A 12,717-nucleotide genomic window follows, 5' to 3' on the forward strand; every position below is an offset into this window, starting at 1 on the left:
GTCATCACTTGGAGAGCCCCGGACGTGCCCCCCTGCGCGGCGGGGAGGGGACCGGGAGGGCTGGGGAGGGGGCGGCGAGCTCTGCCTCCGTGAGGGATATGGAGCGGCGGGCCCCGGCCCTGCGCAATCTCACCTGTCTCCATCATATTCTTTATTCGCAATGACAAGGCTTGCAATAGAAATTACTCTGCGTCGAATGTTTATGGAGCACATTTTTCATTCTGTAAGCAAATATAGATCCCCGATGCCAATGCTTGGGAATGGCTAATCTCCCCGGCTCGCGACAGCGCAGCCCTCTCTCCTCTTTCATATATTATGATTGCTGCTCGCTTTTATGGAGCGCTCGGGGTGCTCGGCGCATCCCCGCCTTCTAGGAGCAGGGGCTGCCGCCCGCCTCGCGCGTGCCAAGGTAGCCGCTTCGCCCCGGGGTGCAGCGGGGCAGAAGGTGTTTGCCACGCTGCCTGCAGAGCGGGGAGCCTGCAGCAGCGCCCGGGCAGCTTTTTGGCAGCTCCCGTCCCTCTCCCGTCCCTCCCTGCCGGGCACAGGCACCCGCAGCCCTCCCTGCCCCGCTGCCGGTCACCGTCACCGCCCCGGCTCTCAGGCTGCGGGCCGGCACTGCCCAGCACCACGACCGGCTCTCCTCAAGGCTGGGTGACTTCTGCCGCTTTGGCACCGCCGGGGTGGTCAGGTTAGCTCAAGCACCCTGCCGGGGGGTTCAGCCCAGTCGGAAGGTTCTTTCTCGTGACCTCTGGCTGGCTGGCGCAGCAAGCTGCGGGGGCACAGGGTACGTGAGCATTTGTGCCGAGTCCCTCTCTGCATTAAGAGATGCTTCCTGAGGTGCCGAGAGCCAGAGGTGAGCCCTGTGGGACCTTGCTTGCATCTCTGGCTGTTCCCCAGTAGCTCTCTCTTCTCATCTTGGAGTGCCCTGCCCCAGATCGCCTCTACACGCTTACCGCTACTTCCCACCGCACCAACTGGGACCAGTTTGACTGTCTGTGTCCCTCTGCAGCCCGGCACGTCTGGGGAGGGGACAGGGGACAGGGAGCTCTGGGCAGGCTTGTTTCCGTGAGGATGCCCATCTGACTCCCTGCACTAGTTCAGTCTTCGGGGTTTGTTGGCTTTTTTTTTTTAATTTATCTCTAAATAAGAGAATGATTTTTCCCCAAAGGCCACTTCTGTGGCTCACGGTGGCAGCTGCTCAGCAGACCGCAGCCATCTCCAGCTCCAGCGTGGAGTAAGAGAGCGGAGGGATGGGATGGCGTGTCCAGTCGAAGCTGCCGTGGTCCCGTTTGGCTCCCCCAGGATCGGTAGCGGGCGCTTATGTCAGGCCGTATTTTCCTCTGGCGACCATGTGCTCTCGTCCCCGACAGCAGCTCTTCCCTGCCAGGCCAGTTGTTAGGGGTGACAATTCCTTTTCTTGTTCCCCGCGCGTGTAACCGCTGGTTGTACATTGTCCCCTTCTGATCCTGATACCCTCTGGAGCAAAGGTTACGAGGGGACTCGGACTAGCACGGGGGGCACAAGATGCGCTTCGTGCTCGTTCCGTACCAAGGCTGAACTCTGCTCCCCTGATCTTTTGAATTTCTTCCTGCCATCAGGTGCCAACCCCCTGCAGAAGAACGAAATGGGACACACGCCCCTGGATTACGCCCGCGAAGGGGAGGTCATGAACCTTCTGAGAGCATCAGAGACGAAGGTGAGCCCGAGATTCAGGTGACTTTGTCATCCTTTTTCCATTATAAGAACAATTTTCAGGAAGGCCTGGTGCCTGCAGTGGAGGATCGCCTTAGCACACTTACACCTCCAAGATGTCATGCTGTTTTGGAAGAAGGCTGTGTAAGTTGATGACATGATGCATAAAGGAGGAAGAAAAGAACTGAAGTCTTTATGAGCTGTATCCATAGCTGTGTGCCCTCCTCTTCCGTGTTGATATGTCTTCCCTGACAGTGAGATACACAGGGACGAGCAATTCTGTCCTGCAAGCCCTTGGCAAAAATACAGTAAAACCGAGATATTCTTTTACTTTATTTTCTGAAATTCCTGGAAGAAGGATGAGATCTGAGAATTAAAGTTCAGCTGTGGGCCTGGGGTCCACGTATTCACAGGCACCAGTCTAAGGCAAAAGACACTGATTTCTGCTGTCTGGCTGTGAAATGTCCATCGGGTCCCTTCAGCCCCACTTCCTTCTCGAGTGGGCTGGAGCCGTCCGTGTCCCTTCCGCGAGTCACGGTTACGAGGTACGTTAAAGAGGGAAAAGATCCCTGCTGGCGGTGGCGCTTCCAGGAAAAGAACAAGAGGGGCAGTTAAGCTTAGAGGTTAGCAGGTTATTAGACAACGAGGGACCTGCAGCCTGGTGTCAAGAAATGAAAAGCAGTCGGAGGAATGATGAGCAGAGCCTGGAGAGCGCCATCAGTCTCGGTCCCGGCAGGGCAGGAGGGGCTCAGAGCTGCCCTCTGAAAGGGCACCGGTGCCACCGGGTCGCTGCAGCAGAAACTGAGTCACGGTGGGGCCAGGCTTGCTTCTGCTTTCCGACTTGTCCCTTGACGTTGCCTACCTCAGGTTCTACAGGCATGGAATTCGAACTTGCCTCTTGGAAACCTGAGGTTAAAAACTCACCCGTGCGTGGAAGATGATGGAGGGAATTTAAACTGTGGCGATGACCGCATTTAGCAGATACCATCAAGTCAGTCTGCCAGGCAGTCACGTCTGCTGGACAGCCTGTGCTTGCCTAGGAAAATCCTTGCCCCAGCCGGACTTCAAAGCCACGTTCCCTGACCAGAAAACCTGTGTCCGTAGCGCGGAGCACGGCGCTCCTTCCCCTGTGCTTTCCGTGCTAGATCAGAGCGGGGAAAGTGGCTGCAGAGCTGACGGCGCCTGGTGAGCTGCGCTCGCTGGGACAGCTCTCCAAGCAAGTTTTTAGGAAGGGAAGTTGAGAATAAAGTACTTGGGATCATTGCAGGAGGAGGGAGGAGGAATTATCTGCTGGGTAAAGAGTCTCTGGGGTCCAGCACCGGCAAGAAAACCCGCCCCAAACAGCTTGAAGAGCTGCTTTGGTTTTTATGCTTAGCTAATAGATGAAGGGGAGAAAGGAAATATATCTGTAAAGATGCTCCCGATGAAGATGATTGTACTTGTATATAAAACAAAAGACAGTCAAGGCAGCTCGTGATGAATATTCAGCTGGGGGGGATGCAGTGCTCCAAGGGCTGCATCCACCCCAGTATCTGCGTTCCACCGAGAGTCTTTGAGAATTTATTGCTCATTTTAATCACTGCTCGAGAATGAATTGGCAGAACTATTACTGGATGGGCACATCCCATAGATTTTATTTACATATCCTTGTGACAGAATAACAAGGAGTTTTCATATGTATTTTTAATTTATTTTGATTTCCTTTATCCTTCTAAAAAAACTCCGTGTGCGCCTTCCCCGTGCTAGACCACGCTTGCTGGTATCGAGGGCTCCTGAGCTGGTTCACGTTGCTGAACGCTGCAGGTGAAGCCTAAATAAGCTGTCGGGTATATTACAGGGCTGAAAGGCAGGGAGTAGCCCTTGAAACTGCCTTCTGTGTGTACCTGGCCTGAGAGCAGCCCCAGGACTGATCTCAATTCCCAGGGTTCTTCCTTTGCCCATTCAGTTGTTGCTCCCCAACACACCCGGCAGAGTGTCACGGGCTGAAATTTATTTTTAGTGACTTCTCAAGCTTTCCTCAAAGACGGTTTCCTCAAAGTCTTCCTTCCCTTCGGTGCGGTAGCTAAAACTCAGCTCTGGAACGCGTCGGTCACATTTGCTTTTCAGCCACCAAAACCCAGCACCGTGCTCCCACCCTGTCCCCCTGCTCTGAGTGTTACAGTCCGCAGGGAATCTAACGTCTGCTTACGGTCCCAACCTGACCACCCAGCGGGATTTCCTCTCTCTGTCAGTGGCTGCCGAAGGGTTTTTAAGAAAGCGATGAGCCCGGACGAGCACGTCGTTGCCCTTTCCCCGTGCTCCCTTCTGGCAGGCAGTGGTGCGAGGACTCCCTGAGCTGGACCTCGTGCCCGCTTCATCGCATCGGATAGCCTTTGGGGGAGCTTTGAAAGAAAACAAACATCCAGTCATGGTTCTAGTGTAGTCTGCTTTCTTTCCACAATTCAGGCCTACATTTTGAGAAAGATGTCGGATTTGGTAGCTTGGTAAGTGTCTGTTAGGCTACACCCAACTTGATATGTAGAATCGGGGGGAGAGTAAGTGGCCTCACAGCGAAAGCTGATTTTTTGCTGTCTGTAAGCCCCCCGGAATTACTTCAAGATGCTGTTTGTCCTTCCCACGAAAGGACCGCTCTCCCAGCCTCAAAAGGCTGTAACACCGGGATAGCTTTCTTCACGTCCCTGGCTTGTTTTGCAGCTGCCCAGAAGTTTATCATCCTGGCTTCTTTCAACCTTACAAATTCCGTTTCCTGTAAGGTGAAAGATGCCGTGCCCTCCACGTCTGTAGGTTTTCTGCCAAGTTTCCTCCACTCGGTGTTGCCCACAGCCGCTGGCACGGGGACGCTGGAGCCGTGGTGGCACAGGGCAGCAGCAGGCTTCTCCAGAACACATCCTGAGCAGAAAAATGTAGTGGGAAAGCTTGCAAAAAGCACCGTGACTGTGCAGCCTTTGCCCACGAAAGGGGCTTTCTTCCTACCCAGGGACTTTCTTGATGTTGGTCTTGCAAGGAGGGAGGCAGAGCGTCCTGCCCGTCGTTCCTCCTCTCCGTAAGCCCACGCGAATCATTCAGCACCCTGGCAGCAGGGATCGCCTTCTCTGCACTTAAAAAGGGAGAGGAAGAAGGGGAGGGAGGAAGAAAAGATTTGTCAAGACGCACAGAAAGACGCAGAGCCGTAGCCGGAGCCCCGCGATGTCGGTGAGGCCGGGGGAGCTCAGCGCTGGCACGCTGGGGTCCGGCCCGCCCGTGCTGCTCCGCAGGGATCCGCAGGGAAGTTACTGCTCCGTGTGAGGCATCGGGACTGGTGGCACCTCTGTTACACGCGAGACTGACAGCGCCAGTCAGAATCGGATTGCTTGCTATTTCTTGTTTTTTAACTCGGGGCAGAGTCGCTCCCAGCCCAGCAGACACCGGCAGCCTGGCGGGCGGTGGGGTCCTCCCTGGGGCTGACAGCAAGGCCCTCCTGCACCCTTTGACTGCTTTCTAGGACATTAGAGGGGTTTCTCCGTCCAGAAGGTGGTTTGAATGATGTGGCCGTGTACCTACGTTAAGTTCCTCACTCTGCAGACCCCGTGGGCTCTGGGTGCTCTGCCCGTCGCTCAGCGCGGCTCCGTGGGACGGCTCTTCCCAGAGCAGGGATTTCCCCGAGGAGAGGCCATGTTAGCAGTGCCTCTGGCCCTGATGGAGAGTGGAAGTCAGCAGGAAGTTTTGCAGCACGTTTTAAGGACGCAAAGGGGCTTTGGGATTTGTCCTCTTTCCTCTAGAAATTCACCGCGCTGTAAGACCTGCTCCCACTCCGGGCATCTGCCAGGTCCTGTCCCCGTGAATCTGAGATGTGCTTGTGTCAGGTGTCTCTGCAACCTCCTGTTGGGAGGTGGCTTTGAAGCATCCGAACCACAGCTTTAACGTGGTCAGGACCCAGGAGAACAAGTGCTTGCACTCATCCCCTCCGTGTCTTTGCAGTCTGAGCTGCGAAGGCGCCACGCTCGTCGTGCATTCTGCACCCAGCCGCCAGCTCCAGCTGCACCCAGCTGGAAGCGGTGCTGGCGGCACTGGCTCTAAAAGGCTCCGCTTCCTGCCGAGCTGGAGGTGGAAGGAGGCAAACACCCCAAGGACAGAGCTCCTTGCAGTGCTCTCGCGCTTGTCTGCAAAGCCGGGTGCCTGGTGTGCCCGGGGCGCAGAACGGGGCGCAGCAGTGCTCCTCGTCCCGCTCTGGGGTGTTGGACTCTTTGAGCAGGGGGTGCTGGCAGGTAGGAAAGAAATGCATGTGGAACAGTTAAGGCTTTATTTTTCAAAATGAACAAGTCCCTAACGGGTTAACAGCCCGCTAGGAAATTTGAGAAGGATCTCAGTTGCCCTTGGATCACAGGCAGAGGAGCGGTGCAGTCTGGTTTTCCCGTCAGCTGCCAGGTTTCCAGCTGCTGCCCTCGAAGCTCGCCCCATCCTCTCCCTTCCCCTGCCCTCAGCGCCCCGTTGCCGGCAGACCCAGCAGTTCCCTCTTGCCGCCTCTCGGGCTGGTGCTGCCTCCTACCAAGCCCAGGCTGCTTCCTGGCGATCGGGGGCAGCGGTCTGTCTGTCTGTGCGTCTGTCTGCCCGTCTGTCTGTCAGGCACGCAACCACAGGCGTGCGCGTTACCAGTCGTTCCTCGTGCTGCTCAGAAGTGCCAGGTCCCAACGTCTCCTTCCCTCTCGCAGTTCCAGGAGGAGCAGCGCCGCAGGGAGATCGAGGAACGCCGGAGGTTTCCGCTGGAGCAGCGGCTGAAGGAGCACATCATCGGCCAGGAGAGCGCGATAGCCACGGTGGGAGCAGGTAGGACCGCTCGCTCGCCGCTCTGCTCTCCCGCAGCTTCTGCTCCTCGGCGAGCGTGCTGCCGCCTCGAGCCGTGACCCGAGCTGCCTCCCAGCAGATCTCAGCAGCCCACTGAGGCCGGGGAGGTCCTGCAGGCATTTCCTGGCCGAGAAAGAGCTTGTTCTTCATCACAAGAGGGGCTGCTTCAGGTGCCGAGGCAGTGCTGCTGGATGCTTTCTGCTCAGGCCCGGAGTTAGAGCCCTTCGGTTCAGGATGATTTCTCCCCGCTCTAAGCACGGTGGCCCAAGGGTTACAGCTGGCCTCCAGGGGCTGCACCGCTCACCGTTAGCATGTTCTCAGCTGCTGGCTGAAATACGGTGCCTGAACACGGTGACACTTGAACATCTTTTTCACGGGACCATTTGTCTTAAGAATATTATTCATTAATAATTCACAAGCAGTTCCGTGCAGCTTTATGCGCATAAACACCTCTCACACAGACTGCTTGGGGAACCTTCCTGTATTCCTTACAGATGTGGGACTTTGTTCCACACAAAATACAAGCACGCAGCTCGGTCACACTTCCCTGGCCCTGTGTGCACCATCAGATCAAAGGCCATTTTAGCCCCGTGTCCTGCCAGCGGAGTGCAGAGACCAGCAAGACAAACAGAGGGGTGTTGCCCCGCTCTACCCACTCCACGTCCAACAATTTGCAACCCAGGAGTTCCCTGACCCAGAAGCTACATCTCTGTGTGCAGCAGCCTTCGAGAGATATTTCTTCTTGAGTTTGTCCAGGCTGCCCTTGGATGCATCCTTTGGCAGGCAGTTGCATAGCTAGCGAAGGAGTAACATGGTTTTATTTGCTTTAAATCTGCCTTCTGGTAGTTTCACCTCGTGCCCTCTAGTCCTGGTGTCGAGGGAAGCATTGGCTGCTGAGGAAACAAACAGTGGCGCAGCTGAAGCGGCTGCTGCTCATGGCCCAAAGCTCTTCTTTCCTCATCACGCGCCGATTTTGTTGGGAGCTCAGAGTCTGGCTCCACCCTGGTCAGTGGGAGTCAAGGTCCTGGGCTCTCAGCCTGCGTTTGGTGGGAGCTGCAGGACGTGCGGACCTCTGGGGAGATGGGATGGCTACCAGCAAGCAGAAGGGCGATCTGCCTCCTGAGCTCTTTCCACCTCCATCCTTCTGGGGGTGTTGCTCGGTAAATACCGATGATAACACCGAAGCAAAACCTGTTGTCAGCAGCGTGTCCCTGCAGCTTTCCCTGCTCAATCCAAGACGTACACGGGGGCACATCACCGTCCCCTGCCGGGAGCAGGATCGGCGCACCGGCCACATCACCAGCCTGCGCTTTAAAGCCCTCTGCCTGTACCTGTCTGCTGCTGTTGCTTTCTGCCTGGAGAGCTGCTCAGGCTGGCTGTGGGGTGGTAAAACACTCGGTGACTTACGTCTCTCACGTCTGGCCTGGAGCGAGTTCAATCGCCTGGTGTTTCCGTCTCTGCGTCGGCTGCCACCCCTGGGGCCACCTTCCCAAGCTGTGGTGCCGGCGCCTTGTTCTTGAGGTGTTCCTCCTGTACTTCAAATTCCGAGTTTTCCCTGGTAAAAATTAAATAAACACAGTGAGTAAATGAGGAGCCTGGCCTCTTGTGGCTGTGCTGCAAGCATACAGCGCGCAGCCAGGTTTGGAGGGACCGGCAGCGCTTTCCAGCAGACCGGCTGCTGGAGCTGGGGGAAAAACCAGAGCAGCTTTTAGGCAAAGAGGCCCGAACAGCGACCTCGCCTTTCAGATGAGCGCGGACAGTCGCTGCGAGCTTAACTTCGTTATGCTAATCAATTAAGCACGTTGAGACAAAAGGGTGCTGGGCATCTGTAGAGCAGGGGGGGCCGCGTTCTGACTATGTCGCTTGGCCTAGCCAGCGCCGTTCCCTCCCTCCCCGAGCCCTGTGTGGGCTGCGGGGTGCTTTTTCCTTGTGGTCACCCGTGGGTGCAGCGGGGGCAGCCTCTCACCTCTCAGGAGCAGTTCGTGTCACCCTGGGCACCGCACCGCCGTGGGGACATCGGGCTGTGTTACCAGCACTGAGCTGGGCTGGGCTCGCTTTGCCAGTCCCAGGCCTGAGAGCCCCCGTACGCTGTTAACAATTCCTCGAGCATCCCAATTCAGTGCCTGAACGCCGGACGGTGAGGTAAGAGGGCTGAGGTCAGGGCAGCACCGCGAGCGCCGTGCCGTCGTAAATACAAAACCCACAGCAGCCTCGTTAACAAAGACGAGTCCTGTGTGAGCTCAGAGCCCTGGAAAGAGCGAGCTCTCCTGCAAACACAACAGCCACCCTCTGTGTTTTGAGAGCGGCTGTGCCTGGGGGCAGCAGGACGGGCTAATTGGGAAGCTTTGATTAATGGGTAGTGCCTGCTTCTGACACAGGTGGTGTTTCTGCACATTAAAGTGGCTGCCTTTATGGAGGTTTCTCTTATTGAATTATAGGGAATGTGCTTGATACCCCCGCAGCCTCAGGATATCAGACCAAAAGGTAGCAGGAGAGTCTCCGTCCCCTCCTCCCCCCTTCCCTTCTGCCCCATTTTGGCTGTTTGCTTTCAGGAAGGGTGAATTTAGAGACATTACTTTTTCTTTCAAGCACTTCTTATCTATCCTTGTAATTTTTTTTCTTCCCAGCTGTTTTTTGCTGCCACTTCGTGGACTCCACGTGCCTCCCGTTTGCGCTCGCTGACACGGTTTGTTGGCCGGGCGCCTTGCTGCACACCGCGTCTCCAGATTTACCGAGGCCAGCTGATATGTTTAATTTATAACCGCTGCCTTAATTGAATAATCCGATTTAATCCGGCACTCGCTGCATGGTCCAAACAGTCTCCAGAGAGGCTCAGCCAAGAATACAAAGGGGACGGGAGCTCGGGGTTTGCTCCATGGGTCGGGGTGGCAGGGACGCACGGAGGCTGTGGCGGTCAGGACGCTCGTGCTGCCTGCACCACCTGGGCGCTGTCCTGTCCTTAGCACGGGACATATCAGAGCCCTGCAGCTCTGTGCTGCTACCCGACGTAGGACAGACGACGGCAGGACGGGGGGTGATGATTAACTGCTGGGAACAGGGCATCTCGAGGATGCTCTGACCCTGCAGCGTGGCTGTGGCTGCGCGGTGCTCCCCCCGGTGCGGGCGTAGCCGCTCGTTGCACCTCAACGCCATCCAGGTGAAATTCTGCATCTTGTGGCACGTCAGGAAAAAACCCCGGGCAGGTCGTTCCTGTAATCCCGGGAACTGATGGGAGCCTGGATGCTACGACTGCTCCATGCAAATGAACAGCTAAGTGGCTTACGGCTGTGTTTCCAGGGCACTCTCATCAATTATTGTACTCCGAATCTGCTTAGCTCTTCTTTGCTGCTTCACTCGAATATGCGGAGGCACCGGGGTGAAACTGCGTGCTGCTTAGGGATCCCACAGAAAGCATCTCCTGTCTCAGACTTGACACCCAAGGAGAGCATTTTTAAGTAACTATATATATTTGTTTCGTGATCTCATGTCCTGAATATTAGGACGGAGGAGGAATAGCTCTGTTTTGCAGATAGATAGCATTTGCCAGGCAGTGGGCAGGTAGAGGTGGGGTTGCAGAACACCACTTCCAGCGCTGATTTTCCCGTCCTTTCGGGTTGAAGCAATTTGCGTCGGGACTCTTCCTGAGGTCGACAAGGAGGGAGGAAGGAGAAGAGTTGTTTATTTTTTAGTTCAGAGATTACAAATAAAAGAGTAGTGCGGAAAATCTACTTTTAAAGTATAAAATGCCAAATGGTGAAGGCGCGGAGCGGTTGTGATGTTGAAACCAGCGGGAGTTTCAAAGCTGGGGGAAGACGGACACACGGGAACAGCACCCTGCCCTGATCCGAAGGAGCGGGTTTCCATTTGGACGAAGTGTTCTCCTGCACCAGTCCCGCATTTCAGCGTGCGCAGGCACCTGTTACACCACGGCCAGCGGTCCCGTGCCTGCCTCCTCCTCCTCCCCGTGGGGGCACGGCCGGGGGACGCGGGGTCCTGGCGGAGGAGAGCGGTCCCGCGGCGGGTACGGACCCGGAGACATCGCCCCCGTGGCACCCTGAGCCCGGGCGGTCTGCGAAGCACCACCGAATGAATTGATTTGATAAATGGACATTTATTACACTCACAAATTGGCTGAAACCAATTTCGGTCACATCAACCCCTGATAACTGCTAGGGTATTGATTTGTGTAAAGTAATACAGTGAATTTATCAGTTCAATAGCAAGCTGAAGGGCCTCTCGGAGACACAGCGCTACGGTTACGCCGTTACAGATGTCCGAAATAAAGTGAGAGCACTGCGGCGACGCTGGAAATGGCTCCAAAGAAGAAGGCCCGGGCGTCATCGTCAGCCTCTTTGCCTGGACGTTGGGGCTGAATTTCCTAATGAAATTTCAGTAACGCAGCGCAGCCTACCTCTTCCTTTTTATTTATTTATTTCTGCCGTCCCCGGAGCTGCCAGGGGAAGGGGGCAGCTCCCCGGGAGGCACACCGCAGCCTTCTGCAGGGCCATCGTGCACGGCACGCAGCCTGGGCTGCTGGTACCAACCCCAAGGAAAGGAGCGTTCCCGGGGGCTTCCTTCGCTCTGCCTGAGGTCTTCATCCCTCAGGCTGGCACCGGCGTCCTGCTTTGTCCTAACACAGCACCTTTGTTCCTCTTGCCGAAGCCGAACTGCGCGGTGGCCAACCTTAGGGCTCGGAGGTGGAGAGCTGCCTACAGCCGTGGCTGTCAGGCCTGGGGCCGCAGCGTCCCCTCTCTGCAGTCAACCAAAATCTTTCAGCTTTTCCGTATCTGAGGCTAGGCTGTGTGCTAGAATATGTCATCATTTTCAGGCTCCTTACAGAAGGGCTTTTACACCTCCTCACTCTTGATCTAGCTAACCCGCCGCAGACAACGACGATCAGCACCTTCCAGCCGAGCCCTTGTACTGAGTCACGAGCACTCACTTTATGGTAGGTTTTTATGGCGTGGTTTATATCACTGGAGCTGCTGTGGGTGAGCCAAGCCGTTAGCCATAAAGCGCGGTGTCCTGCTGCAGAGGCGACTGAAAACAGACGACACTTAACCTCGCTGCCTTTGGACCGCTGAACGTGCTGACCCCGCAAGTGGTCACTCCGTGCCCTGAAGCAGAAGTTTATTGCCTTTATTATCCTAGCTGAAATAGCTGCAGAAATTGTCGGTGGTCATGTTATTCCCCATCAATTTAAAAAAAAAAAAAAAAAAAGCCTACCCCTGGTATTTGACCTCCCGTTTGCTGTGATAAAGGACAGGGAGGGAGCACGTGCGCCCGGCCGGGGAGGGCAGGGGTGGGACACGCAGGAGCGCGGAGCTGGGATGGATGTGCCCAGCCCTCGTCTGCCCCTGGGACCCATGCAAGGTGCCTGTTGCCCCTCTCGTTAGGGCATTGTCTCTGCTTTTCCCCTTTCCCTGCTCATGCCCGGACGTCCCCGCCGTGCACTCCTGTGCCCTCGCAGCCCGCGGGCTCACCCCGAGCACCGCGACGCCCGGGCAGGCTGGAGGTGAGCCGCGTCCAGATGGAGTCCAGCCCTGCAGCCTGGCTCTGCGCCCGAGCTAATTAAGCCTTGACAGGAGTCAGGACTTATTAGCACGGCTGAAGCCCTGGGTAATGCATCTAGATCGCGTCCGGGCATGAGCTGGCAAGTCCACGTGGCACTGGGGCTCGAGTTTCCACGGCCGGCACCGTCCGAGCGCGCGGTGCCGCTCTGCTGGGTGGATGTGCCCCTGGGGCTTAGGAACCAGGAGGTGCTCACGGCCACTTGCCCTGGCCCCCCGCCCAGAGCTGGGGGTGAGCTCGGAGCTTCTGGCTGGGCCACAGCCCCCTGGCGGGTCCCCTCCGTGCTCCGCAGGTCGCTGGGGATTCAGGCACACTCCTGTCTGCGCGCTGCTCTGACGGGTAATCACCTTCGTTATTAAAACACGTTCTGCGCTCTTCCTCGTTGGGATTCATCTAGCTCCAGCCCCTGGAGCACGCTAATTTTGTCTGCTAGATGAGAGACTCGTGTGCTTTCTTGTGGGGATGCTTAATGACTGTGGTCAGGTCAATCCTCAAACCTCTCGTTGTTAACCTCAGGAGATTGATTTTTCCTTGGTGTTTTCAGCCTCACTTGAGGCTTTGTGCTTCCTTTCCCAATCCTCGCCAGGTCTGTCGGCTTTCGGCCTACCTGGCTCTCCTGCCCGCACTCCTGAG

General features: G+C 56.3%; 1 protein-coding gene across 5 annotated transcripts in view; it reads left to right on the forward strand.

The window, feature by feature from the left end:
• CLPB (ClpB family mitochondrial disaggregase) overlaps window positions 1-12,717 on the forward strand; it is an 80,768-nt gene that overhangs the window by 49,356 nt on the left and 18,695 nt on the right. For 4 of the 5 annotated variants that reach the window (XM_080607145.1, XM_080607144.1, XM_080607146.1 and 1 more), the window contains 2 exons: window positions 1,599-1,696; window positions 6,381-6,495. In XM_080607145.1, the coding sequence (XP_080463271.1) occupies window positions 1,599-1,696; window positions 6,381-6,495 (213 nt within the window). The remainder of the gene's footprint in view (window positions 1-1,598; window positions 1,697-6,380; window positions 6,496-12,717) is intronic. The other variant, XM_080607147.1, reaches the window with a different exon arrangement.

The sequence above is a fragment of the Anser brachyrhynchus genome (assembly GCF_964034855.1).
Source record: "Anser brachyrhynchus genome assembly, chromosome: 1".
Classification (NCBI taxonomy): Eukaryota; Metazoa; Chordata; class Aves; order Anseriformes; family Anatidae; genus Anser; species Anser brachyrhynchus.